We start from the raw sequence: 25,856 nt of genomic DNA, 5'->3' as shown, positions 1-25,856 counted from the left end.
TACAACACAGCCACACTGACAAGGGAATCGCCTTTGCTTATACTGTGTTTGTCAGCTTTAGGTATACTGCAGACATGGTAAATGCTGGACAGTGTATGTTTGAATCCCTGCTGGATTCCGCCGCTCTATCCGTTCATCCTTCCCCTTCCTCCAGGTGTGGTATTTGAGATGTAGTAAAGACAAAGGTGCATTTGTATTCGCAGTCTCAATTTTCCTTTGAAAACAATTCCTCCTCAATTAGAATGAAGGTCGCAAGGAAAAATATTCACAAATAAAATGAGAATAAGTGTGAACAGTATAGGAGGTCAGGAATTGTCTTCGGGCCATTGACATCCAGTGGGAGTGAAAGAGAAGCCAAATCCTCCTTTGGATTTATTGCTGACTTTGACCTTTTCCAACATCTCTGTGCTAAGCAGCTTGTATATATGGCACACATAGTGTAATATTTGCAGCATAAGAAATATTAATTTGACATGTTGTTAGACTTGGGTGAATACCTGTGTTTCTGAGACAAATGTATTTTCTAGTAGCAGGTAGGAGTTGGCCAAGAAAAGATTTGTTGTTTACCTTGAGTTTAATAAATTATGTAGTAAAAGATTTTTTATGAGTTTCTTTCCACTTTTTCTGCCTTTTAAAATGAGTTCTTACATAGGAATATAGGAAGTAGGAACAGGAGTAGGCCAAAAATGGCCCATCGAGCCTGCTCCGCCATTCAATAAGATCATGGCTGATCTAATTTATGACCTAACTCCACCTACCTGCCTTCTCCCCATATCCCCTAATTCCTCTATCATGTAAAAATTTATCTAACCGAATTTTAAATATGTTTAATGAGGCAGCCTCAACCACTTCCCTGGTTAGAGAATTCCAAACATTCACTACTCTCTGGGAAAAACTATTTTTCCTCATCTCTGTCCTAAATCTACTCCCCCGAATCTTGAGACTGTCCTCTCGTTTTAGTTTCCCCGGCCAGCTCAAAAAAACCTTCCTACATCTATCCTATCCATACCCTTCATAATCCTATATGTTTCCATAAGATCTCCTCTCATTTTTCTGAACTCGAGCGAATACAATCCTAGACGATCTAATCTTTCATCATAAGTCAACCCCTTCATCCCAGGGATCAACCTAGTAAACCTCCTCTGGACCGTCTCCAAAGCCAGTATATTCTTCCTCAAATATGGAGACCAGAACTGGACACAGTACTCCAGGTGCAGTCTCACCAGTACCTTATACAGTTGCAACATTACCTCCCTACTCCTGAATTCAAGTCCTCTAGCGATGAAGGCCAACATTCCATTTGCCTTCTTAATAACCTGCTGCATCTGCAACCTAACTTTTTGCGATTCATGCACAAGCACTCCCAAGTCCCTCTGCACAACAGCATGCTGTATTTTTTCACCCTTTAAATAATATTCAGCTCTTTTATTTTTCTTGCCAAAGTGGATAACCTCACACTTACTAACATTGTACTCCATCTGCCAGACCTTTGCCTACTCATCCAGCTTAACTATATCCCTCTGCAGACTCTCCACATCTTCATTACAATTTGCTCTTCCACTCAATTTGGTGTCATCCACAAACTTGGCTACACCACATTTTGTCCCCTCCTCCAAGTCATCAATGTAAATGATGAACATTGTGGGCCTAACACCGACCCCTGTGGCACCCCACTTACCACTCTCTGCCAACCTGAAAAACTCCCATTTATCCCGACTCTCTGCCTCCTGTCAGACAACCAATTTTCAATCCAGGCCAATATACTTCCCCGGACTCCACTTTCCTGTAACTTACTGATAAGTCTCTTGTGCGGCACCTTATCAAACGCTTTCTGGAAATCCAAATATACAACATCAACCTGTTCCCTACTGTGGCACAACAATCTGACTGTTCCCTACTTCACACCCATGGCCCTCTATTTTTCTTACATCCACGTGCCTAAGAGTCATTTGAATGTACCCATTGTACTAGCTTCCCCCACCACCCCCGGCAATGCATACCAGGTGTAAAGAAACTTACTTCTGACTTCTCCTCTAAACTTTCCTCCACTCACTTTAAACAGATGTCCTCTGGTATTTGCTGCTGTTGCCCCAAGAAAACTGTTCTGGCTGTCCACCCTCTCTAAGCTCTTCATAATCTTATATACTGTACCTCTATTAAATCATCTCTCATCTTTCATTGCTCTAAAGAGAAAAGCCCCAACTGTGTCAACCTTACTTAATAAGATATGTTCTCCAATCCTGGCAACATCCTTTTAAATCTCCTTTGCATCCTCTCCAAAGCATCTATATCCTTCCTGTGAAGAGGTGACCAAACTGAATGCAATACTCCCAAGAGTGGTCTAGCCAGAGGTTTATAGAGCTGCAATATTTCCTCGTGGCTCTTTTGAACTCCATCCCCTGACTAATGAAGGCAACACACCAAATGCCATCTTAACCATCCTATCAACCTGCGCGGCAACTTTGAGAGATCTATGGACCTAGACCCAAGATCTCTTTGTTCCTTCTGGATTGGAGAATCCCAACAATTCAATAATGATGTTTCCTTTTGTCTTTCTGCAGCCATTCTTCTGTAATGTTTATTTCCCTTCTCAGCTCCACTGACTGCCCCCACAACTTTGTCAGCGAGCAGAGTTCATGATATCGTCACAGAGCCAGTACATGGGAGTTGGGATGGGCTTGGGTGTCCCGTCATTGAGCACAGTTGGTCTGCCCGCCTTCAAGTTCCGTTTGAGGCGTGAGAGCATAGACTGGAGGCGATTCAACGCCATCGATGTGGACCGGGTGGCCGCAGAGCTGGATGTACCAACCCTTCAGGAGAACATCATGAGCGTGACCTTCTGTAACCTGGACTCCGAGAGGTGTCCATGCTGCCAGAACCCGGTTGACCCAGCCTTATTGAAGGTTTTCAAGCTGGCTCAATTCAACACTGAATACCTCCTCCACTCCCAGGACTTCTTCACAAGCAACATCCAGGCACTGGAGGAGCAGCTTCAGTTGGCTCTGGAAGAGCTGGAGAAGAGCAGGCTGGAAATAGCTCGGAAGACAGAGGAGCTGAAGGCTGTGAAAGAGGAGGGAAAGCGCCGCAAGAAGATGATTGCAACTCTTCAGCTGCTAGTGCAGGCAGGAGCCAATAACTATCACAAGGTACATGCGCTAGTGGTCTCAGTGCTTTTCAGTTCTTTTTTCTGATCAAACAATAAGCTACTGGAGGAACTCAATGGGTCACTCAATATTTTAGATTAAGGGTCTTAGTGTTAATAAAGGGTGCCAACCCAAAATGATGACTTGACCGTTTCTCCCCAAGGATGCTACCTGACCCGCTGAGTTCCTCCAGCTTCTCATTGTTTGCTCAAGGTTCTGGCATTGGCTGTCTGTGTTTCTGTTGTTATTTATTCTGCCTTTAGGAATCTAAGACAGGAGGAGGCCTCTTGGCCCCTTAAGTTTGTCCTGGCATTCAGTGTGATCGTGACAGATGACTGCCCAGACCTCCTCTCCTGTTCTGATTCGCTACAGTCCTATGTTTCCTGAACTTTTAAAAATGTATCTGCTTCCCCTTTAAATGCCCCAATGATCCTCCATCCAGCACTCTCCAAGGTGGAGAATTACACAGATTCACTGTCTGCTGTAAGAAGGAATTCCTGCACCCCATAGTTTTAAATCGCTATGCCCCAATCTTCTAATCGTGCAGTTTCCTTCAAGACCCTCCAGCAAGTGGAAACTTCTTGCTGTTTACTCTGACCTGATCTGCTGAGGATCTTCACACACTGTTGGAGGAACTCAGTGGGTCAGGCAGCGTCCGTGGAAAGCGATAGACAGTCGATGTTTTGGGCCAGGACTTCTTCAAGGATCTTGGATATTTCAGTAACATGATTCTTTAAAAAGGATATAGATTACTTTAGCCACTTGTGATAAGACAACTGCCTCATCTCAAGTGACTATCATTTGGGAGACTGTCTTCAGTACCGATATTTCCTTCCTTAAATAAAGGGGCAGAACTATACAGATGTGTAGGTGTTCCCTTGCCAGTATGCTGTTTGACAGTAATAAGGATCTCCATGTTTCTAAACACCTAATAGCACCTAATGTCTGAATATGCCTGGGATTGTCTGACCTCAGAAGGTAAGCAGGGCCAAGACTGGTAAGTACATGGAGGAGAGACCACCTTGGAACACCAGGTGCTGTAGGTTTCTGTGAAGGGCACTGGACAAAGTGGCAATTCTCTGTCTGCCTTACGAGAGACAAAAGTTAAACAATTTCATGCATGTTACATTCTGAATGTAGTATTATGTGTCAATAATGGAACCTTTACCTGCCCTCTTGCTCTAAAGACCACTATGGCAGTTCCCTTCCTATCCACTTCATTTAATTTCTTTTTTTTTTATTTTTTAAATTTTTTTATTTTTCACACCATCAATCACATTAGCCATGATATACACTATTTCTTTTTCACACATATACAGTGAATAAATATTTTCAATACCGCTGGATGCTTTAGTATAAATTTATACCCTTTCTTCCATAAAATCGCCTTTGCTGCATTGAACTCTTTTCTCTTCTTTAGGAGTTCAAAACTTATATCTGGATAAATGAAGATTTTTTGCCCTTTATACTCCAGTGGCTTGTTGCCCTCTCTTACTTTTTCCATTGTCTTCTCCAGTACCTTTTCTCTTGTAGTATATCTTAGGAATTTTACTACAATAGATCTTGGTTTTTGTTGTGGTTGTGGTTTAGAGGCCAATACTCTATGTGCCCTTTCTATTTCCATTTCTTGCTGTAGTTCTGGACATCCTAGGGTCTTAGGGATCCACTCTTTTATAAACTCCCTCATATTCTTGCCTTCTTCGTTTTCCTTAAGGCCCACTATCTTTATGTTATTTCTTCTGTTATAATTTTCAATTGTATCTATTTTTTGAGCTAGTAGTTCTTGTGTCTCTTTAGTTTTTTTATTAGATTCCTCCAATTTCTTTTTTAAGTTTTCTACCTCCATTTCTGCTGCTACTGCCCGCTCTTCCATCTTGTCCATTTTCTTTCCCATTTCTGTTAAGGTCATATCTATTTTATTCATTTTCTCTTCTGTGTTGTTTATTCTTTTTCTTAAATCATTAAATTCCTGTGTTTGCCATTCTTTAAATGACTCCATGTATCCCTTAATAAGAGAAAGTACCTCCTTTATCTTGCCTTTCTTTTCTTCTTCTATTTCACTGTACTCTTCCTCTTCCACTTCTTCTTCCTCTGGGTTGGCCATCTGTTGTTTCTTTGTTGCCCTTTCCTTCTCTTCTTTCTTGTTTCTATTGTCTTCTGTGGTCTCTTCTTGCTGCAGGTGTTCTGCAGCTGTCATTGCCAGCTGTGGAGATCTACTCCCCAGCTGGTCACCCCTCCCGTCGGTGTGTTTTTTTTCATGCGCGGTTGCGCACTTTTACTCGGCTCAGCGAGCCATTTTTGTAGTCCATTATTTACCGACCTGAGGGAGCGGGTTTCTCTCTCCGCAGCGGGCCTCTTCGGACAGGTAAGGCCTTCACCTTTTTCCTCCGTTGTCTTCTCTTCCTCTCTTCTTACTGTTGATTTTGATTTTTCTTTTTTTGTCGCCATCTTCTTTCCACTTTTATACTCACTTTTCTGTAACTTTTATTTCTGTGCCTTTGTGTTTTCCTTTGTTTTTCCCGACTTTTCTGGAGAGGGCTGGAGTTCACCGTCCGGCCACTACTCCATCACGTGACTCCCCTCCACTTCATTTAATTTCAAGTTTATTCTCATTTGATTGTACATATACAACCAGACAAAACAGTGTCTCTCCAGGACACACAATACATAATCAGAGTGAATATTTGGGATGATTTACATGGTTATGGGATACTGTTTATCAGTCTCACAGCCTGAGGGAAGAAGTTATTCCCCAGCCTGGCAGTCCTGATTTTGATGCTCCTGTACCACCTCTTTGATGGTAGTGGTTAAAGATACTGTGCGCTGAATGGAAACGATCTTCAATAGTTCTTTAGACCAGCACTCCCAGTAAATGTCATCAGTAGAGGAAAGGGAGGACCCTGATGATCTTCTCAGCTGTTTTAATGATCCTCTGTTTAGACTTCTGATCTGATGCTTTGCACCAACTGTACCACACAATGATGCAGCCAGGCAGGACACTCTCAATTGAGCTCCTCTGAAATGTCAAGATGAGGTCAAAGCTTCTTTCGAACCTCTTGTGATTTGTTCAGAGGAATACTGGGACCCTCTGCACCTTGCTCGTCTGCAACATTTCTCCATTTAGACAAGATGAATATTCATTACAGATATGGCCAAAGCTGTTCAGAGGGAAAATTGGCAGGATTAATTTCATTCTCATGTTGCCCATACCTGACAGAAGTTCATTTGAAATAGTGTTTGTGGAATTAGAAGCAGTCGACGTTTTGGGTCAGAGGCTCTTCATTGGAACTTGCACCTGAAACCTTTGCTTTGTTTCTCTTCTCACGAGCGTTTCCTGAGTGTTTCTATTTCAGACTTCCAGCAGCCCCAGTCTTTTTCAGAAAGTTTAATCAATTTCTTGTCTGCCATGCTTTATTTCAGATTAGTGAAATAACAATTTTGTCCTGTAATTTTGCTTGATTTGGTTTCCACATTAGCAGCCAGTTTTTATTAATGCTTTTTTGGACAATCTTTCCATGTATGGTTTCACTTAAAAGTACTATTTCAGAGTGATTGATTTAAAAAAAAGACTATTGTCTCTAAAGAATGTTTGCAACTTCAATATGCTCCAAGCTTAAGTTATGGACTGCAACCTCTCATTAACAGGGATGCTAATGAACTGATTTTGTGTTTCTTGAAGAAGAGACATTAATTTGGTGTCTAAGGAAACTTGCCCAGTCCACCCACCATCTTGGTTTACCTCCTCTGGTAGGCAGCTTCTACGGGATTACAACACTCTCTCAGTAGTTAACCATGAAAGTCTGCAGACACCGTGGTTGAAGTAAAAACACAATACTGGAGAAACTCAGCAGGTCAAACAGTCTATATATAGATATAGATATTTATATATATATTTAGCAAAGATACATAACCAAGGTTTTGGCCTGAGATCTTCTTCAAGGTATGACAAAATGTAGGCAGGTACCCGAACAAAATGGTGGTGGGGATGCCACAGTCAGGAGGTAATAGGTGGATAAGGGAGGGAGGGCACATCTGCAAACAGGGATGGCTATGTGAAAGGAGAGGGGACAGGATGGAGAGTGGAGGCTCTCAGTGCACCTCTGAGACTTTCACCTGGATTATGTTATCTTGTTTCTAGTTTTTGACACGAAGAGCAAAAACTATGTTGAATCATGACATATAATTGGGCGATTTTTGTTCAACTTTTGCTATGAAATCAGGGGTCGGAGCCAGCAAAAGCAAATGAAACATTTGAGAATTGGGAGAAACTAGACCCAGCAAGCTTCCCCTATGTAGTACCATCCTTGGATGCTTAAAGCTACATCTGTAACACAGGAAGAAATGGGGGAAAAAAATGGGAAACTGGTTGATTTTCTGCTGATTGCACCTTAAAATATCCACTAGGTTTAGAAGTGGGTACAATTACAATGTTCATAAGATGTTTGGATAGATACATAGATCTAGAAGGGATAGCTAGTGCTTAGAAGGGATATGGCCCAAATGCTGGCAAATGGGTCTGGCTCAGAATGCCAGCTTGGTTGGCCTGGATTAGTTGGGCCGAAGGGTGTGCTCCATGCTGCACATGTAGGGCAAGGTATAATAGCCTTTTACAAGGTGAGTTTTGCACAGCATCCTGCTGGCAGCGGGACAGCTTCCGAGATGGACTAGCATTGATGCATGGCTTGGCTTTCCTGGTGATTAGTAATGGTCTTATGGAATAGTGATTGGATAAGTAAGATTGGTGAGTTTGTGACTGACCCATCTTGGTTTAAAGAAAGGAACAGTCTGCTGGGGGAATGCTGAAATCCTCTTTTTTTTTTGGCTCCAGACTACAGCATCGGCTGCTTATTGTATGTCCCTTAGTTTAAAGAAAGCAGCCTGAAAACACAAACGCAATTCTTCCTGAGGGAGAGCGTGGTTCTTGATATGCAATTTGTTATAAACAGCACGTAACGAGCAGCAATAGACAATGAACCAGACAGTGTTTAATTTAAAAACACAAATTTTATTTCTAATTCTTCAACCATCATCTTAGCTTTTAAACTATCCTTAACGCTAAATCTATGCGCAGGTGTCGTGTGTGTGTGTGTGTGTGTGGTGTGTGTGTGTGTGTGTGTGTGTGTGTGTGTGTGTGTGTGTGTGTGTGTGTGTGTGTGTGTGTGTTACAGTCCAGGCCAAAATCTAGAAAGTTACTTCAAAGTTCAGTCTTTCAAATTCAGTGTTGAAACTTTATCTGTCATTTTTGGCTTGATTTGCTCCAGGCAGTGTGTGAAGTTAGATTCCATGGATCTTGTAAATTCTGACAAGGGCCTTGGTTTTTGAATCCCACCCATCCACTTTCCTTCCTTTGATTGCTAGCTTAAAACCCAGATGTTTCCAGTTAGCCAGTTGAGATTTGTGGTTTCTCCTTCCTCCATGATTTCACGTACATGTTGGGGTTGGGCCTTGTTTCTCTCACCTTAAGATCGTTATTGAATGAAGATCTACCGGGACCAATGCCTGAAGAGGGCGCACAAAATCAGTGACCCGGTGCGGACTCGAAAGGCCAACATGGCCTGTTTCCGCTCCGTAAATGGTTATATGGTTAAGTGTAGGCCTTTGAAATCTGGTGCCCACAATTAATGTTGAACTGATGGGAAGACTGGAGTTGTGGCTGCTGCAGACTTGCAACTTCTCCTTGCAGTGCCTTTGAAGAAATGTCCATCCATACAAGCTCCTGATCCTTCTGTAGGCAAGATTTGAACTGGGCGGCCTCCACGAAGCTTCCAAGACGCTGGCACTGGTCTCTCCAAGTAACTTCACTGCTAGTCACACTTAAAATGAAGCACTTTGCTTCCCAAAAGACCCTCCTGGCACAGGTCAATCCATGGAAAAGGCCCTGTCATTCCCAGAGCCCGGTTTGCTCAGAATTCTACAAGAGCTGTTTTCTCTTCAGCCGTCAGACGGTTGGTTCTTACTTGCAAAATCAGTCTTTGCAAATCTATTGAATCTAGAACAGGCTGTGACAAACCTTCCCTCAGTTCTTCCAATGTATCAAATTGTCGCTGGGCTGTGACTTGTGTTTGGTGCTTGTGTGAAATGTTAAATGTTAAGTATGACCATTCAGCTCCACCTGTCTATACTATCCCTTACAGTGATAATCCCATTTTGCTAAAACGGGAGCTTGTAAAATTGAAGTATCAGCCCTGTAATTGTTCAAATTCAGAAGGAATGAAGGGAACCCCCTTCCAAGTACATTTTTGAAGCAATTGAGAACACCAAAAAAAACTTGATTAGATGGTACAGTTTTTGAACAAACAACACAGATTTCACAATTCCTGGATATAAGTGCCTTATCTGACACAAATCCAGTCCAAAATTTAATCCTTATGCAGTGGGAAAAACATGAAGTGAATTCTCTTAATTTGGATGTGTCGAAGCAAAGCCTTTGTGGAATTAAAAGACTTCAAACAAAGCAGTTAACCAAATTAATCTTTGGGTGTGTGTGAATGTTTCTAACATGCAAATCCTGGCACCAAATGAGTTTGAGCATTCAATCCAACTTTTATTTTGTGTCAGCTATCAATTCAGTCTAAACTCTGCAGCTGTCTGTGTCGATGGGACAGTTAGTGCTTTCAAGTACCTGAGAGTCCATGTATCGGAGGACCTTTTCTGGAATCATCACATCAAGGCAACCTTGAAGAAGACACACTAACACCTCTTCTTTCTAAAGTGCCTGAGGAGATTGGGCATGTTGTCAAATACTCTTGTCGAATTTCTGCAGGTGCACTGTAGAAAGTATACTGACAAGTTGCATCACAGCCTGGTTTTGGAATTTGAGTGCCCAGGAATGCACAAGGATGTGAAACATCGCGAACATAGCCAGGTCATCACAAGCTCCGATCTCCTATCCATTGCGTATATCGACGCGAGGCACTACCTCAAGAAGTCAGCCAACGTCATCAAGGATCCCCAACACTCTGGTCACCACCTCTATCTTCTGCCACATATGAGCAGAAGGTACAGAGGCCTGAAGACCAGCACTTCTCTGTTCAAGGACAGTTCCTTCCTAACACTTATCCAGCTCTTGAACCTCCCCTTATAACCCTAAAAGGAAACTACTCTGATAGCATAAAAAAGGCCTGTCTGCATCATTGAAACACAACATTTTTTTTCCACTCTAAATGTGAATATTTATTATCTTTTATATTTATTATCGCTTTCTGTACTGGTGTAATTTCATGTAATGCAGTTTATTATTTCACAGAAGCACCTGTTTGGCTGCAGCATGTAAAAATTACGGATCATGAGTACATTGTCAAATGTGTATGGCAGTAAGCTCGTCATTATCATGAAGAGATGGCTGGTGGTGTTTACTGAAGCACATTGAGATGAGTAGGGAGCTGGGCTTTGGATTTGAGCTTGTTGTGTCTGAGCTGGAAATCCCTGATGTTCACACTTGGTTCCCACAGCTGGTGGAGTCACTGCCTCATGGTGCCATTGTCCTGGGTTTAGTCTTGTCTGTGTGGCATCTACACGTTCTCCCTGTGACCAACTGGATGCCCCTCTGGGTGCTCCAGTTTCCTCCCACATGTCAGGGATAATGATGGGCTGCTGTAAATGATCCCTTTGTGTGTGTGTGTAGTCGAATGTAGGAGGAGTCGATGGGAATGAAATGGGATTGGTATAACTGACGGGGGGGAGAGGGGAGGGAGGGTGGTGGGGTTGATTCGACATCTTTAGTCTCAATGCAGCACACACAATGAGAACCAGGTTTAATTCTGACCTTGGTGACATGTCAGATTGTGTGTGGAAGTGGGGTGGGTCAGGTTGTGAAATGGGATTAGTGTAGGACTAGTGTGAAATGATACACTACTGTGCTGTCTATGTGGAGTTTGCACCTTCTGCAATTGACTGTGGGGTACCTCCCATATCCCCAAAGGGTTGTTTAGTTAATTGGACTCTTTAAGCTGTCCATAGTGTGTGTGGGTGAGTAGTAAATTCTGGTGGCAGTAGATGGGGAGATGGGTAGAGTAAGGAATTGATGGGGGTATAGGATTGCTCTGTGAACCAGGACAGGTGATGTGTTTAATAACCTCTATTTGTAAGTGAATGTCGAAATATGAAAATGGTTCCATTGTTATTGAGCATAATAATAAATGTGCAGATAGTAGGACTTGATTCATAAATTCCAATTGATTAATTTGCCTGGGATCTCTCAGTTTCCAGGGGATTGATTCTATATTTTTTTTGCAGTGCAAGCTCTGTGACAAGGCATTCGTGAACTATTCTTTCCTGCAAGGACATGTCGAGAGGCGTCACCCAGAGATCACACAAGCCGGTGAGAGGCTCTTGTTATCTTGGCAAATATGCTGGTATCATCAGGCTCTGAGAAAGCAAAGGTTGTCTGTCCTTCAGGAGTCAGAATTTTTTTTTTTGCATTCACCTCAGTATTTATTTTTGCTTATTATTTCCTTGTTGAAATTCAGTTGGGTGAACTGTCATGTTCTTTCTTCGTGAAAGTTGACGAGACTGGTAAAATTTAATTTAGTTGTCTAAACCAGGAGTGTATGAGAATGCCCATGGCAAACTGGACAAATGTACTGAAATGCAGGACTACAGCAGACTAGAGGGCAGTTATTGAGTTGTGTGGTGTGGATACAGGCCCTTTAGCCCATCACATCTATGTTGACCATTGACCATCCATTCACACCAATAGAAAGAAGAAACACTGGAAACATGTGGCAGGTCAGGCAGCATCTGTGGAAGGAGAAGCACTTCTTGTTTCAGATCTATGAATCTTCGTCTAAAGCAGTGATTTCTAATCTCTTTTCTTTCCACTTACATAGCACTTTAAGTATTCCCTATGCCATAGGTGCTTTGTGATTAGTAAGGGATTTCTTAAGGTGGGATGTGAGTGGAAAGAAAAAGTTTGAAAACCACTGTTTTAATCATACCTTATTGACTCGTTTTGTGCACGGTTTCAAAACTCGAAAGGAAATCGGCCAATGACGATTTTTCTCAAGCAAAATATTTTCGTAACAATTGGGTCTAGAGCAGTGATTCTCAACCTTCCCTTCCCACTCACGTCCCACCTTAAACAATCCCTTACTAATCACAGAGCACCAATGGCATAGTGATTACTTAAGGTGGAATGTGAGTGGAAAGAAAAAGGTTTGAAAACCTCTAATTTAGATGGATACATAAGTAGGATGGGGTTTAGAGGGTAATGGGGCAAATGCAGGTGGGTGGGAAATTTTGGCTTGCATGGGCAAGTTGAGCTGATTCTCTCATTCTCTCTGCTCTCAGGAAGTTACTGGAGCTTATAATTGAGGAGACAATGATTGAATTCTCTGAATGATATTAATTACTTAATTAGAAAGTAGCTTTGTGAAGAGTTGATGAATTTGATGAAACATTTGTGAAGAGGAGATGGAAAGCGGGGAGTAGGAGAATGTGTGTTTTCTACAAAGGGATTTGTTAAACTCCCTTGTTTAAAAACTGTCTGAGCACAAGAGTAGGGAGGAGATGTGGGCACAAAAGCAGGAGGTGATGGGTGGAGAAGGGAGGGAGGAGAACAGGACAGGGGAAGGGAAGGAGGGAGGGAGGAGAACAGGACAGGGAAATGGGAGGGGGAAGAGGAGAGCAGGTGAGCACAAACCTGAAAATTTGACGTCAATGCCATCTGGCTGGAGAGCGCCCAGACGGAAAATCAGCTGTTGTTCCTCCAATTTACGGGTGGTCTTGGTTGGATAGTACATGTCTGTCCATGGCCTTATGCACTACGTGATAGCGATCACATAAGCATGCTCTTGCATTTGCACCTTGTCTTTAAGGATTCTCCTCCTCACAACCCAAGGAACTCGGTTCGATTCGAACCTTTGGTGCTGTCTGTGTGGAGGCTGCAGATTCTCCCTGTGACTGCATGGGTTTTGGTTCAGGTGTTCCTGTTTCCCCCCTTCCCCCCATAATCCCTCAAATGTGGGGGTCGGGGGGGTTAATTGACCCCAGGTGCTGGTGAGTAGTAGAATCTGGAGCGAGTTGATAGGAATATGGGGAAAAGAAAAGGGATCAGTGCAAATTGATGGTCAGCGGGAACTTGTTCCAAAGCTCCTGTTTCCGTGTGGTATGATTCTCTGACTCCATTTATCAAGTTTTTAATTGATCTCTTTAACATTCTGGAATTACCCCTCAGATCATTCGGCATTCATTCTGCATGTAATTTGAATCATGATCAATAAAGGCGAGCGGGAATCAGACGATCATTCTGTGGAATGTGCTGTTTCCTGCAATTCTTGTGGAGGAGACCAGTTCTCAAAGGGAAATGGAAAGGAAACCTCCAGAGACATGTGATTACTTTGGAGGCATGAGAAGAAGGTGGTAGATGGGCTGATTGGCCTTCCATGTGGCAATATAAGAATGTGTCATAAGAAGTCAAGAATCAAGTTTCTGTTATAAATATTCTCCCCATCTTGAGTCCAGCCACCATTCTGTCCAGTATTGGCATCAGTCAAGGATTAATTATGGGATATTACTGATTTATGTGCCACATTTTGGACTATTTCATGCAGAGTGTGACTAACAAAATCCTACAAACAGCCATTGTTTCACTAACATCTGCTTATCTGAAACAGGCTGAGAGTAAATGAGAATTGGGTTAAATCAAGTTTATCTTCCTTCGCTTTGAATCAGTTAACTTAGTCGATGTGCTTTCTGCAGGGGTTTCGTATAATGAGCAGAAACTAAGCAAGCAGTCTGTGGCAAGTGCCAAGTTCCCCACCACTAGATGGCACAGTGGTTCTGTTCAAACCTGAACACTGGTGCTGTCTGCTTCGATCTTCTGTGTCCGTGTGGATTTTCCCTGGGTGCTCTGGTTTCCTAGTGCATGCAAAGGTGGATTGGTTAAGTAACTGCTGTAAAAATTACCCCAAAGTGTAAGTGTCTGGTGGGAAACTCAGAGGGGTGAAAGTGGGCAGGTGTGAGGAATGGGACTGATGGCATTGCTGTGAGAGCTAGCAGAGAGTTGATAAGCAGAATGGCATCTGGAGCAGTAAATATGAAGAAAAGGCATTTGTATGTTTGTTTTCACTCATTGCATTGATCAACTTAAATCAAATAGGTGGCATGGTTGGTGTAATGCCTTTAAGGTGCCAGCAACTTGGGTTCAAATGCCACACTGTCTGTAAGGAGTTTGTATGTTCTCTCCATGTCTCTGTGGGTTTACCCCGGGAGCTCTGTTTCCTCCCACCATTCAAAACATACCAGGGGTGTAGGTTAATTGGGTGTAATTAGGTGGCATGGACTTGTGGGCTGTAATGGCCTGTTACTGTGCTGAATGTCAAAATTAAAACATTTTTTAAAAAATTCAAAGGAAAGGAATGAAAACTACAATGGTATATACATAATTGATTTAAAAAGAGGGCAATACAATAAATATTCACAGTTATCCTCATGCAATAAAAAAGTCCTTTTGTGGTGTCAGAGCAGTCCCCGATTAGTGTCACAAGGGGAGGTTCAAGAGTCAGATGGCTGTTGGAAAGACCTAGAGGAGCTGAGCTTCAGGCTTCTGTACCTTCTACCCAAAGGTCACAGTGAGAAGAGGTTGTGACCAGGGTGATAGCTTGAGGCAGTACCTCACATGGATATCTGCAGCGAATGGGAGGTCGGCACCTACCATGCCAAGCCAATCAATTTTCAAGACGTTAGCTTTTCAGCATCCCAATTCATTTGTGATTCACTTTGTTAAACAGTGAATTAATGCTTTCGTGAATCTGGTCAGACATAATCAATGAACAGAGAAACAGGCCATTGGCCTTCCACGTCCATGCTAGCTGTTGTACCTTTCTGTATTAATACTACTTATCTCTTTCTGTTAGATTGGTAGCCTTTTATCCCTCAGTGATGCAGGCACCTGATTCTTAAGTGATCTGCCTTCAATGCTTCTTTAGGCAGCCACATTCCAGACTCCAACCTGAAAAAGTTTCTGCCCAGCACTCTCACCAGAAACCTATGCCTCTCAACACCTCCACCATGGGAGTTTTTTTTAACTATCTCTCTGCCTCTATCTATCTATCCCCCTCAATGTTATCATGTCACGCCCCCCCCACCCCCCCCCCCGGCCTCTTCTCCTAAATAAAATTTGCCCTAGCCTACCAAGAGTCTCCTCATAACTGAAGTTCTCCATCCCAGGCAGAAAGCTGGTGAATCTTCAGTGCACCCTCTCCAGCACAATCATATCCCTTTCCAACAGCCATCAGGCTTGTGAACTTCCCGCTAATGACTTAACCATCACCTACTCCGGGACCACCAGAAGATCTGCACTGTTGAAATTCCCAATAAAGGCTCAGGCCCAAAACGATGGTAACCCGTGACTTCTTATAGAAGCCTGTTGAGTTTCTCCAGCACTTTTGTGGATAGCATCACATTTTTTATTGCACTAATTGCACCTGTGTTCATTTATTTATCTACCTTTGATATTACTTTTATTGTCTCATTGTGTATTGTGGTAATGTAATTTATACCAGTGATGGTGCATCTCATCTACCTGTGTGTCTGCAGCAAGTAAGATCTTCTATGCATTTTACTAATATACAGTATATATGACAATAAACTCTAATTTATATCAAGTTCAAGTTTATTTATCATTCAATTGTACAAGTACAACCCACCAAAACAGTGTTCTCCGGTCCTTGCTGCAAAACACTGCAAATACAGGCCTAACACACATACAGAAAAATGATACATGTGCATGGTACGTATATACAAATATTAAAATAAATACTGTATATTTTGGCATATAAGACAACCCCTGAAGCACCCAAAAAACACGTTTAAAAACAGGGGTTGTCCTACAGGCCAGATAGAAAAACGTGATTTTAAAATTCAACGCAAAATACCACTCAATTGGTTCCAAAACCCATTCAGACCCCACTTTTTAAGCAACTTTTTATTGTTAAAAAAAATCTAAAATCCTTGAAAATCACTAGCTTTGTTGTCTGAGGCAATGATCGTGGCAAGCACATCGGTTTACAGCACCATCATCCCAGTCTGAATCTGATGAGTCAACTTCAGTTCTGTTGTCCATGCCCCACAATAATGTTTTCGTGAATCGACTTCAGCTCCGTTGCCCATGTCCCACGATAAATCATCCTCTGTACCATCCATTGCACTAGAGAAACTGCACTTTTTGAAAGATTTTCTTACAGTCTCTAACTTTATCCCATGCTTTGATCATAATAACTTCCACCTTCTGGCTCAGCAAACATGACACCAGCTCTGTTCATTTTTGGTGGGTAATCTTATACACCTGATATACGATAAAACCATGAAATTCAAGCTGAAAATGGGGGCCCATCTGACCTGAAGGTTGTCTTACATGCCGAAATATACGGTAAATATTAAAAGTAACGTTATGGAAGGTTTGTATGAGCAGTTAATCAGTCGTTCAGCAGTGTCATTGTCTGTTGGAAGAAGCTGTTCCTCAGCTTGGTAGTTCCTGCTCTGATACTCAATAGCGCCTTTGGAAGACTACACAAAAGAGTCTGGAAAAACAACCAACTGAAAAACCTCACAAAGATAAGCGTATACAGAGCCGTTGTCATACCCACACTCCTGTTCGGCTCCGAATCATGGGTCCTCTACCGGCACCACCTACGGCTCCTAGAACGCTTCCACCAGTGTTGTCTCCGCTCCATCCTCAACATCCATTGGAGCGCTTTCATCCCTAACGTCGAAGTACTCGAGATGGCAGAGGTCGACAGCATCGAGTCCACGCTGCTGAAGATCCAGCTGCGCTGGATGGGTCACGTCTCCAGAATGGAGGACCATCGCCTTCCCAAGATCGTGTTATATGGCGAGCTCTCCACTGGCCACCGTGACAGAGGTGCACCAAAGAAAAGGTACAAGGACTGCCTAAAGAAATCTCCTGGTGCCTGCCACATTGACCACCGCCAGTGGGCTGATAACGCCTCAAACCGTGCATCTTGGCGCCTCACAGTTTGGCGGGCAGCAACCTCCTTTGAAGAAGACCGCAGAGCCCACCTCACTGACAAAAGGCAAAGGAGGAAAAACCCAACACCCAACTCCAACCAACCAATTTTCCCCTGCAACCGCTGCAACCGTGTCTGCCTGTCCCGCATCGGACTTGTCAGCCACAAACGAGCCTGCAGCTGACGTGGACTTTTTACCCCCTCCATAAATCTTCGTCCGCGAAGCCAAGCCAAAGACTCCTGTATCTCTTTCCCGACAGGAGTAGCTGAAAGATGCTGTGTGCGGGGCGGTAGTGATATCCCATCACATTTCACATATCATTTATATAATCCTTCCTGTAGCCTGGCGACCAGAATGGACTATTTTGCCTAGCCTATTTCCAACAAAGTGCCTGTGAATGAATTAGATTGAGCTGTGATGTTAAAATGTTGGAAACCCATTTTTACCCCATCATGGTTAACCTTGTTATTTAGTATTTACCTGTGAAATTTGAAATCCAAAATGATGACGGAGTGTGGTGACTTTTTGCAATGCCTGGGTGGCACCCACAAAAAAAAACCTTCTGCTGCACTTAATGCTATTGTTTTACAAAATTCAGAGATACAGCATGGGAGTAGACCTTTCTGGGCCTTAAACTCACACTGCCCAAATACACCCACCCATATGACTAATTAATATACTGGCCCCGAATGTCTTTGGAATGTCAGAGGAAACCAGAGCACCTGGAGGAAACCCACGCAGGTCAGGAGGAGAACGTACATACTCCTTACAGACAGTGGTGATTCCAACCTGGGTCGCTGTAGTAGCTAGCCCTGCTACGCGATCTTGGCATGTGACAATAAACCATAAATTTATGCAGTCCAACCTTTTGCTGTGATTTCCTCTCAGAGAGAAGGACAAAGCAACAGACCGAACGGATCGTGGATGAGATTGAGGAGCTCAGGGAGCGGTTGCGCCTCAGCCAGTCACAACTGGAGGTTGAGCGTGAGGCTGATTCCCTTCGACGATGTCAGGTCAGTGCCTGTCAAGTCGAGTTCAAGTTTATGATCATTTGATTGTACATACATAAACCGACAAAACCCTGTTTCTCCAGACCACAGTGTGAATACATACACACACAATACACAGCATGTAATAATCACATATATATTTATTTTGTATCTTTACAAAATATAAAAATATTTTGGAATAATTTACTTGTTTTATTTGTAAAAAAACCCAAGATTGCAGGATACTGTGCATTAATCTCACAGCCTGCTGGAAGAAGCTTTTTCCCAGCCTGGCAGTCCTGATTTTGATTCCTGATGGTAATAGGTTAAAGATAGTGTGTCGAAAGGATCGTCCATAATTATTTGAGCCCATTTAAGCAATGCTCCTGGTAAATGTCATCAGTAGAGAATAGGAAGACCCCAGTGATCTCAGCTACTTGCACGTTCCCCTGTATTGACTTCCGATCCGATGCATTTCGCACAATGATGCAGCCAATCAGGGCATTCTCAATTATGTTCCTGTAAGATGTTGTCAAGATGGGGAAGTTAGCCTTGAAGATCATGGGCAAGATCTTCCAATCCAGGGGTGAGATTACACCAGGATGAGTTTAAAAAAAAAAAAATTTTTTTGATTTTCCATTATTAAACCAGGAGAACACATCATTGACTGTAACAGAGCATATCAATATCTTCCAGTAATTTACTTATGCATGATGTTGCTCCCTCCCTCATTACCACCTCTCACTCCCCCCCCACCGCCCCAGAGAGAGAAGGAAAAGTAGAGATAACAAGAAAGAAAGAAAAAGAGAAAGAAGAAAAGAGAAGGCGAAAAGAAAGGAAAGAGAGGCTGGGTGTGGTGGCGGCACCCCAGGAGTGAGTTATTTCAGTAGTGTCAGGGACATTCTGATCTGCTCTCCCAGGGCCTCATCAGACTTTGCAGGAAGTGAGAATGTTATGACAGGATCTAGATATTTCATGAGAAGACTGGGCGAAGGCATCCTTAACTGAACTAGTATAGAGTCACACAGCGCAGAAACAGGCCCCTCAGCCCCACTGTGTTTATTCTAACCATCAATAATCCCACTTACCAACATTCGGTCTAAAACCTTCTATGCCTTATCCTGATGATTCTTAAACATTGTGAGATACCTGCCGCCAACACCTTCCCTGGCAGCGAGTTCTAGATTCCAATTATTCTCTGGATGGAAAGATTCCTCTTCAGATCCCTTCTGAATCTCTTCTGCAAGTCCTAAAGTCTAAAAATCGAGCAATTTCTGGAAGAAATGAATATCCAAATTGTGATAAGCATACAGCACGTTTCCAATTGTCTGTAAAACTTGGGACCAGACGCTTTTCGGTTAACCGTATTTTTTGAATAATCGAGGAATGGCTTTAAGCAGCCCAGTAGCATCAGCGAAATACTTGTATCGGCGCTTAAACAACAACAAAAAAACAGCGGCAGGTTTTTCAAGCATGAAATAATGTTTAATTCTTACAAAAAATACATAATTTCTGCTTACAAACTAAGATAAATGCAACAACAAACACTATTCATGTTGTCGCCACTTAAATTTTTTTCAGCTAATAGATATTCTGTTAACTGATTTTCAGATAATCTGAAAAGTACTCGGTATCAAATAACATAAGAAAACACAAATTTTATTGCAATTTACGAAGGGTTCATCTTCTGAATAATTACATAAATACACTGTCTGTTAGTTTATGTTTAATTTATTTCTATAGAAAAGTGCAGAGAACAAAACAAAGGACTCTCCATCACCTTTGTTGACCTCACCAAAGCCTTCGACATCGTGAGCAGGAAAGAGCTTTGGCAAATACTAGAGCGCCTCGGATGCCCCCCCAAAGTTCCTCAACATGGTTATCCAACTGCACGAAAACCAACAAGGTCGGGTCAGATACAGCAATGAGCTCTCTGAACCCTTCTCCATTAACAATGGCGTGAAGCAAGGCTGCGTTCTCGCACCAACCCTCTTTTCAATCTTCTTCAGCATGATGCTGAAACAAGCCATGAAAGACCTCAACAATGAAGACGCTGTTTACATCCGGTACCGCACGGATGGCAGTCTTTTCAATCTGAGGCGCCTGCAAGCTCACACCAACTCACAAGAGCAACTTGTCCGTGAACTACTCTTTGCAGACGATGCCGCTTTAGTTGCCCATTCAGAGCCAGCTCTTCAGCGCTTGACGTCCTGTTTTACGGAAACTGCCAAAATGTTTGGCCTGGAAGTCAGCCTGAAGAAAACGGAGGTCCTCCATCAGCCAGCTCCCCACCATGACTACCAGCCCCCCCACATCTTCATCGGGCACACAAAACTCAAAACGGCCAACCAGTTTACCTATCTCGGCTGCACCATTTCATCAGATGCAAGGATCGACAACGAGATAGACAACAGACTCGCCAAGGCCTTTGGCCAGCTAAGCTTGCCTTTGGAAGACTACACAAAAGAGTCTGGAAAAACAACCAACTGAAAAACCTCACAAAGATTAGCGTATACAAAGCCGTTGTCATACCCACAAATCCTGTTCGGCTCCGAATCATGGGTCCTCTACCGGCATCACCTACGGCTCCTAGAATGCTTCCACCAGCGTTGTCTCCGCTCCATCCTCAACATTCATTGGAGTGACTTCATCCCTGACATCGAAGTACTCGAGATGGCAGAGGCCGACAGCATTGAATCAACGCTGCTGAAGATCAAACTGCGCTGGGTAGGTCACGTCTCCAGAATGGAGGACCATCGCCTTCCCAAGATCGTGTTATATGGCGAGCTCTCCACTGGCCACCGTGACAGAGGTGCACCAAAGAAGAGGTACAAGGACTGCCTAAAGAAATCTCTTGGTGCCTGCCACATTGACCACCAACAGTGGGCTGATATCGCCTCAAACCATGCATCTTGGCGCCTCACAGTTTGGCGGGCAGCAACCTCCTTTGAAGAAGACCACAGAGCCCACCTCACTGACAAAAGACAAAGGAGGAAAAACCCAACACCCAACCCCAACCATCCAATTTTCCCCTGCAACCGCTGCAACCGTGACTGCCTGTCCCGCATCGGACTTGTCAGCCACAAACGAGCCTGCAGCTGACGTGGACATTACCCCTCCATAAATCCTCGTCCGCGAAGCCAAGCCAAAGAAGAAGAAAGGTTATTCATTTGCTTGCAATAGTCAAGTAAACGCAATCCCGTCCAGGGTAAATCTTTGCTGAAAATTTTTGCAAAAATAATTTATATCCAGTTTAAACAGGAGCCTCTTGAAGAACAACAAGCAGTAAGAAGACGAATAACATGCACTTTCTGAATCAGTCTGAATGGAGGTGTGGAGGTCTGATAGGAACTGTTACTGAGTGCTGAGCGCTAAGCTGCTTATATTGAGATATGGTCAGATGACCTCAATGGCAGATTGTGCGCACCCCCTCCTCCCCAAGGTCACCTGGGTAGACCAAGACATGACCTCAGATCCATCCTGATCTCAGTGGGTTGGGAAGTCTCTGTGGCCCATGTGGAGACACGGTGTGGCCCATTGGTTGGGATTCACTGTACTAAATCAATGCCCTCTACTCTTCAAAACTTCTGCCATGCAGTAGAGGTTCCTATTCTACACTGTCTATGGCTCTCTCAGTTTCAGTTAGGTTCCCTCTTATAATGGGAGGTGATATCACTGAAATAGACAAACTTCTGAAGGGACAACAGAGTTGATGATTCCTCTGTCTAGGGTGTCTAGACTCTGGAACTTGAACCTGCCATTCGAAAATGAGAAGAAATTCTTTCTCAGTGCTGTGGTTAATATTTGGAATTCTCTACTCAAGATGACAGTGGCAGGTCTGAGTGTCTTCTGGACAAAGGACAGTACCTTGCACAGAAGTTGCAGATGATTAAGTCTTGACCGAGCAATGAGTTGCTGGAAGGTCTCAGCAGGTAGCATCCAAGCGTTAAATTGGCCAGTCAGCATTTTGGGTTGGAGTGAGAGTTTTTCCAGGTATGTTTAGATCAAAAGGCATGTGATGTTAATGTAGGGAGAATGGGGCTTAGTGAATGATCACCCAGAATCATATGGAATGGCTTCAGCGTTCAAAATCAGGAGGTTCTTCACTGTTTTTGTCTGGAATTGCGTGTCAGACTGGGAAGAATTTTGTCTCATTGCTGGGTATATTTCATTATATGCAAACTGGTAGGTTTCTGCTGCATAGTCCCAAGTGACAAAGCAACTGAGGTACCAGGAAGAAGTCTCCAAGAAATCTTTTAGAGGTGAACATTGCTGCTGGCAGGGAAGACTTTGACCATTGTTCATCCAAACAACTAGACTAAATTACTAGCTTGTAGAGGTAAGCCCCCAGGTCCCCAATCTAAAGGTAGCTTTGGAAATTAGTTGTTGATATCTGATGGAGGACTGGACTTGAGGTCCAGTTGTTCATGTGGACCCATCTCTGCCCTGTGAAGTTAAGAATTCGAGCAAAGACAAAAATTACGCCTTTAATATAATTGCAGAGGAAATGATTACAGTGCAAGGGAGGTGTGGCACATGGAGCTAATTGGTGTTTGAAGGACATGTGGCAAAGGATGCGGAAGAAATGCTTATGCCATGTTGTTGGGCAATGTAACTGGAGAGTTAAACAAGAACATCTACAGATGCTCGCATCAAGTGTAATACAGAAACATGGTGGAGAAACTCAGCAGGTCATGCAGCATCCACAGGAAATAAGGGATAACCGATGCTTTGGGCTTGAGGGAATGTGGCAAAACAGGTAGATGCCTGTATAAAAACATTTGGGGAAGGGGACTGAGGAGAGTGGGGGGGGGGGGGGGGGAGGAAGGAAGAGAAAGGGGGAGATGCACAGGCTAACAGATAAGTGCTAATAGGTGGATACAGGTGGGAGGTTAGAAACTGAGGTGATGGGGAGAGGGCAGAGGGCTAAGAACGGTAGCTGTCTGATAGGAGAAGGAAGTGTAGGGCTGGGAGCTGGTGAAAATGGGATGAAGGCTGGAGCAAGAGAGAGACCCCTCCCTGTACCTTTTTATTCAGGTCCCTACCCGTTTCTGGTGAAGGGCTGAGGCCCGAAACATTGGTTACCTTTAATTTCCTTTGGATGCTGTGTGACCTGCTGTGTTCCTCCAGTACGTTTGTGTTTTGTAATAGTGTATTCATTTCAGGGAACATTATAAGTAAGCCACGGAGGAGATGTGTGACTTTTGGTATTTATTTAAAAAAAATCTTTCCCACTTGTATTTGCCAAACTGAAGCAGGAAGAAGCATCAGATGAGACACTTCCCAAAATGTGTTCTCTCTGAAAATGTTTGTTTGGCTGCTGTTCTGGCTCTGGACATGGTGACCCCTGTTCTTGTGGCTGGCCCCTAACCTAGGATGCATTTGTGGTGATCCCAGACCTGGGGGCCGGTTGTGGTGACCCCTGCTTCGGGGGCATGTTGCGGAGTGCTATCCCAGGGTTGCCTGTGGGATTGCTGTGATCTAGCGGGCTAAGTTGACATTTACTTTGTCTTAGGGGCCTGCAGTATCTTGTATCTGATCCTCTGACCAGCAGGGTGTGGGGAGTTTGGTCCATGCCAGGTTCCAGCACAGAGATCTGGCTGTAGCAGTGCACAAGGTTATGGAAGCTTGGTTCACAATGACGTGGTACCTGCATGAGACCCAGCTAAGCTTGCCTTTTTGTTGGCTTTGAGGAGCAATCCATACTGCAAACCTGCGCAGGCAAGGCTCCTCCACTCTTCCTCCAATACACTGACAACTACATCGTGCTGCCTCATGCACCAGTGATGAGGCAACTTTATGCACTTTTAGTCTGACCTCAAATTCACTTGGTCCATCTCCAGCAACATTCTTCCCTTTCTTGATCTCCCAGGAGACAAACTTTCCACAGACATTTTTACAAACCTACCAACTCTCACAACTACCTCGACTGCACACCCAGATTCCTGCAAGGATTCTATTCCTTTTTTCTCAATTCCACCATCTCCATCATATCTGGTCCCAAGATGAGGTCTTCCAGTCCAGATCATCTGTGGTGCCTTCCTTTTTACCAAAATGTGGTTTTCCCTCCACCATCGTCGACTCAACCCTTACCCACATCTCCTCCTCTTCCTTCTCCAGATTCCTGTTCTGTGGGACCATGGCTTTTCACCGGGCTCCAGTTGTTACAATTCCCCACTGACACTGCTGGTTTCGAGGGGTGTCCAGCTTCTCAATGCCAGAATGGAGGTCCTCTGCATCGGAGTTACCAATTGCATTAGCCATTGCATGACAGAAGTCTGTTGATATAGACAAGTGTTCCCTGTGTCTCAACCAGGAGTCAGAAAATATCCGCAGGAGAGAGGAAGAACTGAGGAAGGAATTTGAAACTTGGAAGGAGGAAGAGAGGAAAAAGATCTTTCAGGAAATGGAGAGCCTGCGACAACAACTTCTAATGGAGTTCCAGGATATGGCATCAAAGAATCTATCCATTGAAGCAGTGAGTGAAGGGTTTTTGAACTAGAATGACACATTTGACGCTACATCATGTATTGAAGTATGTGATCTCTGACACTGAGAAAGGCTTTTTGGTCAGGTGGTCTGTATAGGCGGTGCTTTGGGGGACAACATAAGAAGTAGAAACAAGAGTGGGCTGTTTAGACCCAAGACCTGGCCTACCATTCAGTAAGATCATGGCTGATCTTTTACCTCAGCACCATTTTCCTGCAACAGCATCCACTGACCATTGGAACCTGTAGTCAAATAGAGGTGGAAGGGCCCATTCATCCCAAGCAGCTAAAGAGATTACATTAATATTCTTTCCATTTTGGAAGGGTTATGGATGATTTTTTCTGTGATACAGCACAGTAGAACGCCCTTTCAGTCTATGAAACCTGTGCCACCCAATTAACCTACCAACACCGTATCTTTTGAAGGGTGGGAGGAAACTGCTGCACTTGGGTAAAACCCACACAGACACAGGGAGGACGTACAAACTTCTTACAGACAGTGGTGGATATTTTAACCTGGGTCGCTGGTGCTGCAATAGCATTGGGCTAACTGTGAGTCACGTGAGGAAGATGTTTCTGCTGGTGAGAGAATGTTGAACGAGGGGACAGTTGCAAGATAAGTGGATAGACATTTAAAACTGAGGGTGTGTAGGATCATCTTCTTGGAAAGGGTGATCGAAACTTTTACCTCCCCCTCCCCTCAAGAGTTGTGGAAGCGAGATCATTGTGGTAACTTAAAGGGGTGAATGGATTTCTAAAAAATCAGGGAATTGAGGGCTGTGGGTAAGGGTCACAGAGGAGATGTGCCTGGGGTATACTGGGCCATATCAGCCATGTTCATGTTTAATGGAGCATATGTTTGAGTGGGCTCTCCCTGCTCCTGTATTCTTGAATGGCGGCTGAGCCAAGTGCATACTTAAATACCTGATCATCTTGCCACTTCCCTAATCACCCCACTTACTTCATGAGTTGTCAAAGATCCCTCAAGATACCAAACTGCACCAACACAGGCTTGTTTCCTTTCAAGGAATATAAATGGGCAGCATTTCAGTTCAAAGTGTTGTGATCCAATTGGTGCTCTGTAATTCTGGAGAAACTCCCAGATCTAATACTGTTATTATGTACAGTATTTACCATATCAGATTAACCAGTTTCAGGATGTTGCGCTGTCAGTCAGTGACGACTGAAGAACCAGTGCTTGACCCGTCACTCATGTCATATAGATTGACTGTGTGTTTGCCATTGTGATCTATAATCTCAGTTTCCTA

The 25,856-nt window shown here is 43.6% G+C and overlaps 1 protein-coding gene across 1 annotated transcript in view; it reads left to right on the top strand.

Moving 5' to 3' along the window:
• The first annotated feature begins 1,907 nt into the window (after positions 1-1,907).
• LOC138743570 (cilium assembly protein DZIP1L-like) overlaps positions 1,908-25,856 on the top strand; it is a 149,412-nt gene continuing 125,463 nt past the window's right edge. The window contains 5 exon segments of the mRNA XM_069899075.1: positions 1,908-2,003; positions 2,562-3,146; positions 11,379-11,463; positions 18,000-18,124; positions 24,417-24,578. Of these exon segments, the coding sequence (XP_069755176.1) occupies positions 1,908-2,003; positions 2,562-3,146; positions 11,379-11,463; positions 18,000-18,124; positions 24,417-24,578 (1,053 nt within the window).

Source organism: Narcine bancroftii, chromosome 9 (genome assembly GCF_036971445.1).
Source record: "Narcine bancroftii isolate sNarBan1 chromosome 9, sNarBan1.hap1, whole genome shotgun sequence".
Lineage (NCBI taxonomy): Eukaryota > Metazoa > Chordata > Chondrichthyes > Torpediniformes > Narcinidae > Narcine > Narcine bancroftii.
Note: the sequence above shows the minus strand (reverse complement) of the source record. Positions and strands in the feature narration are given on the sequence as shown.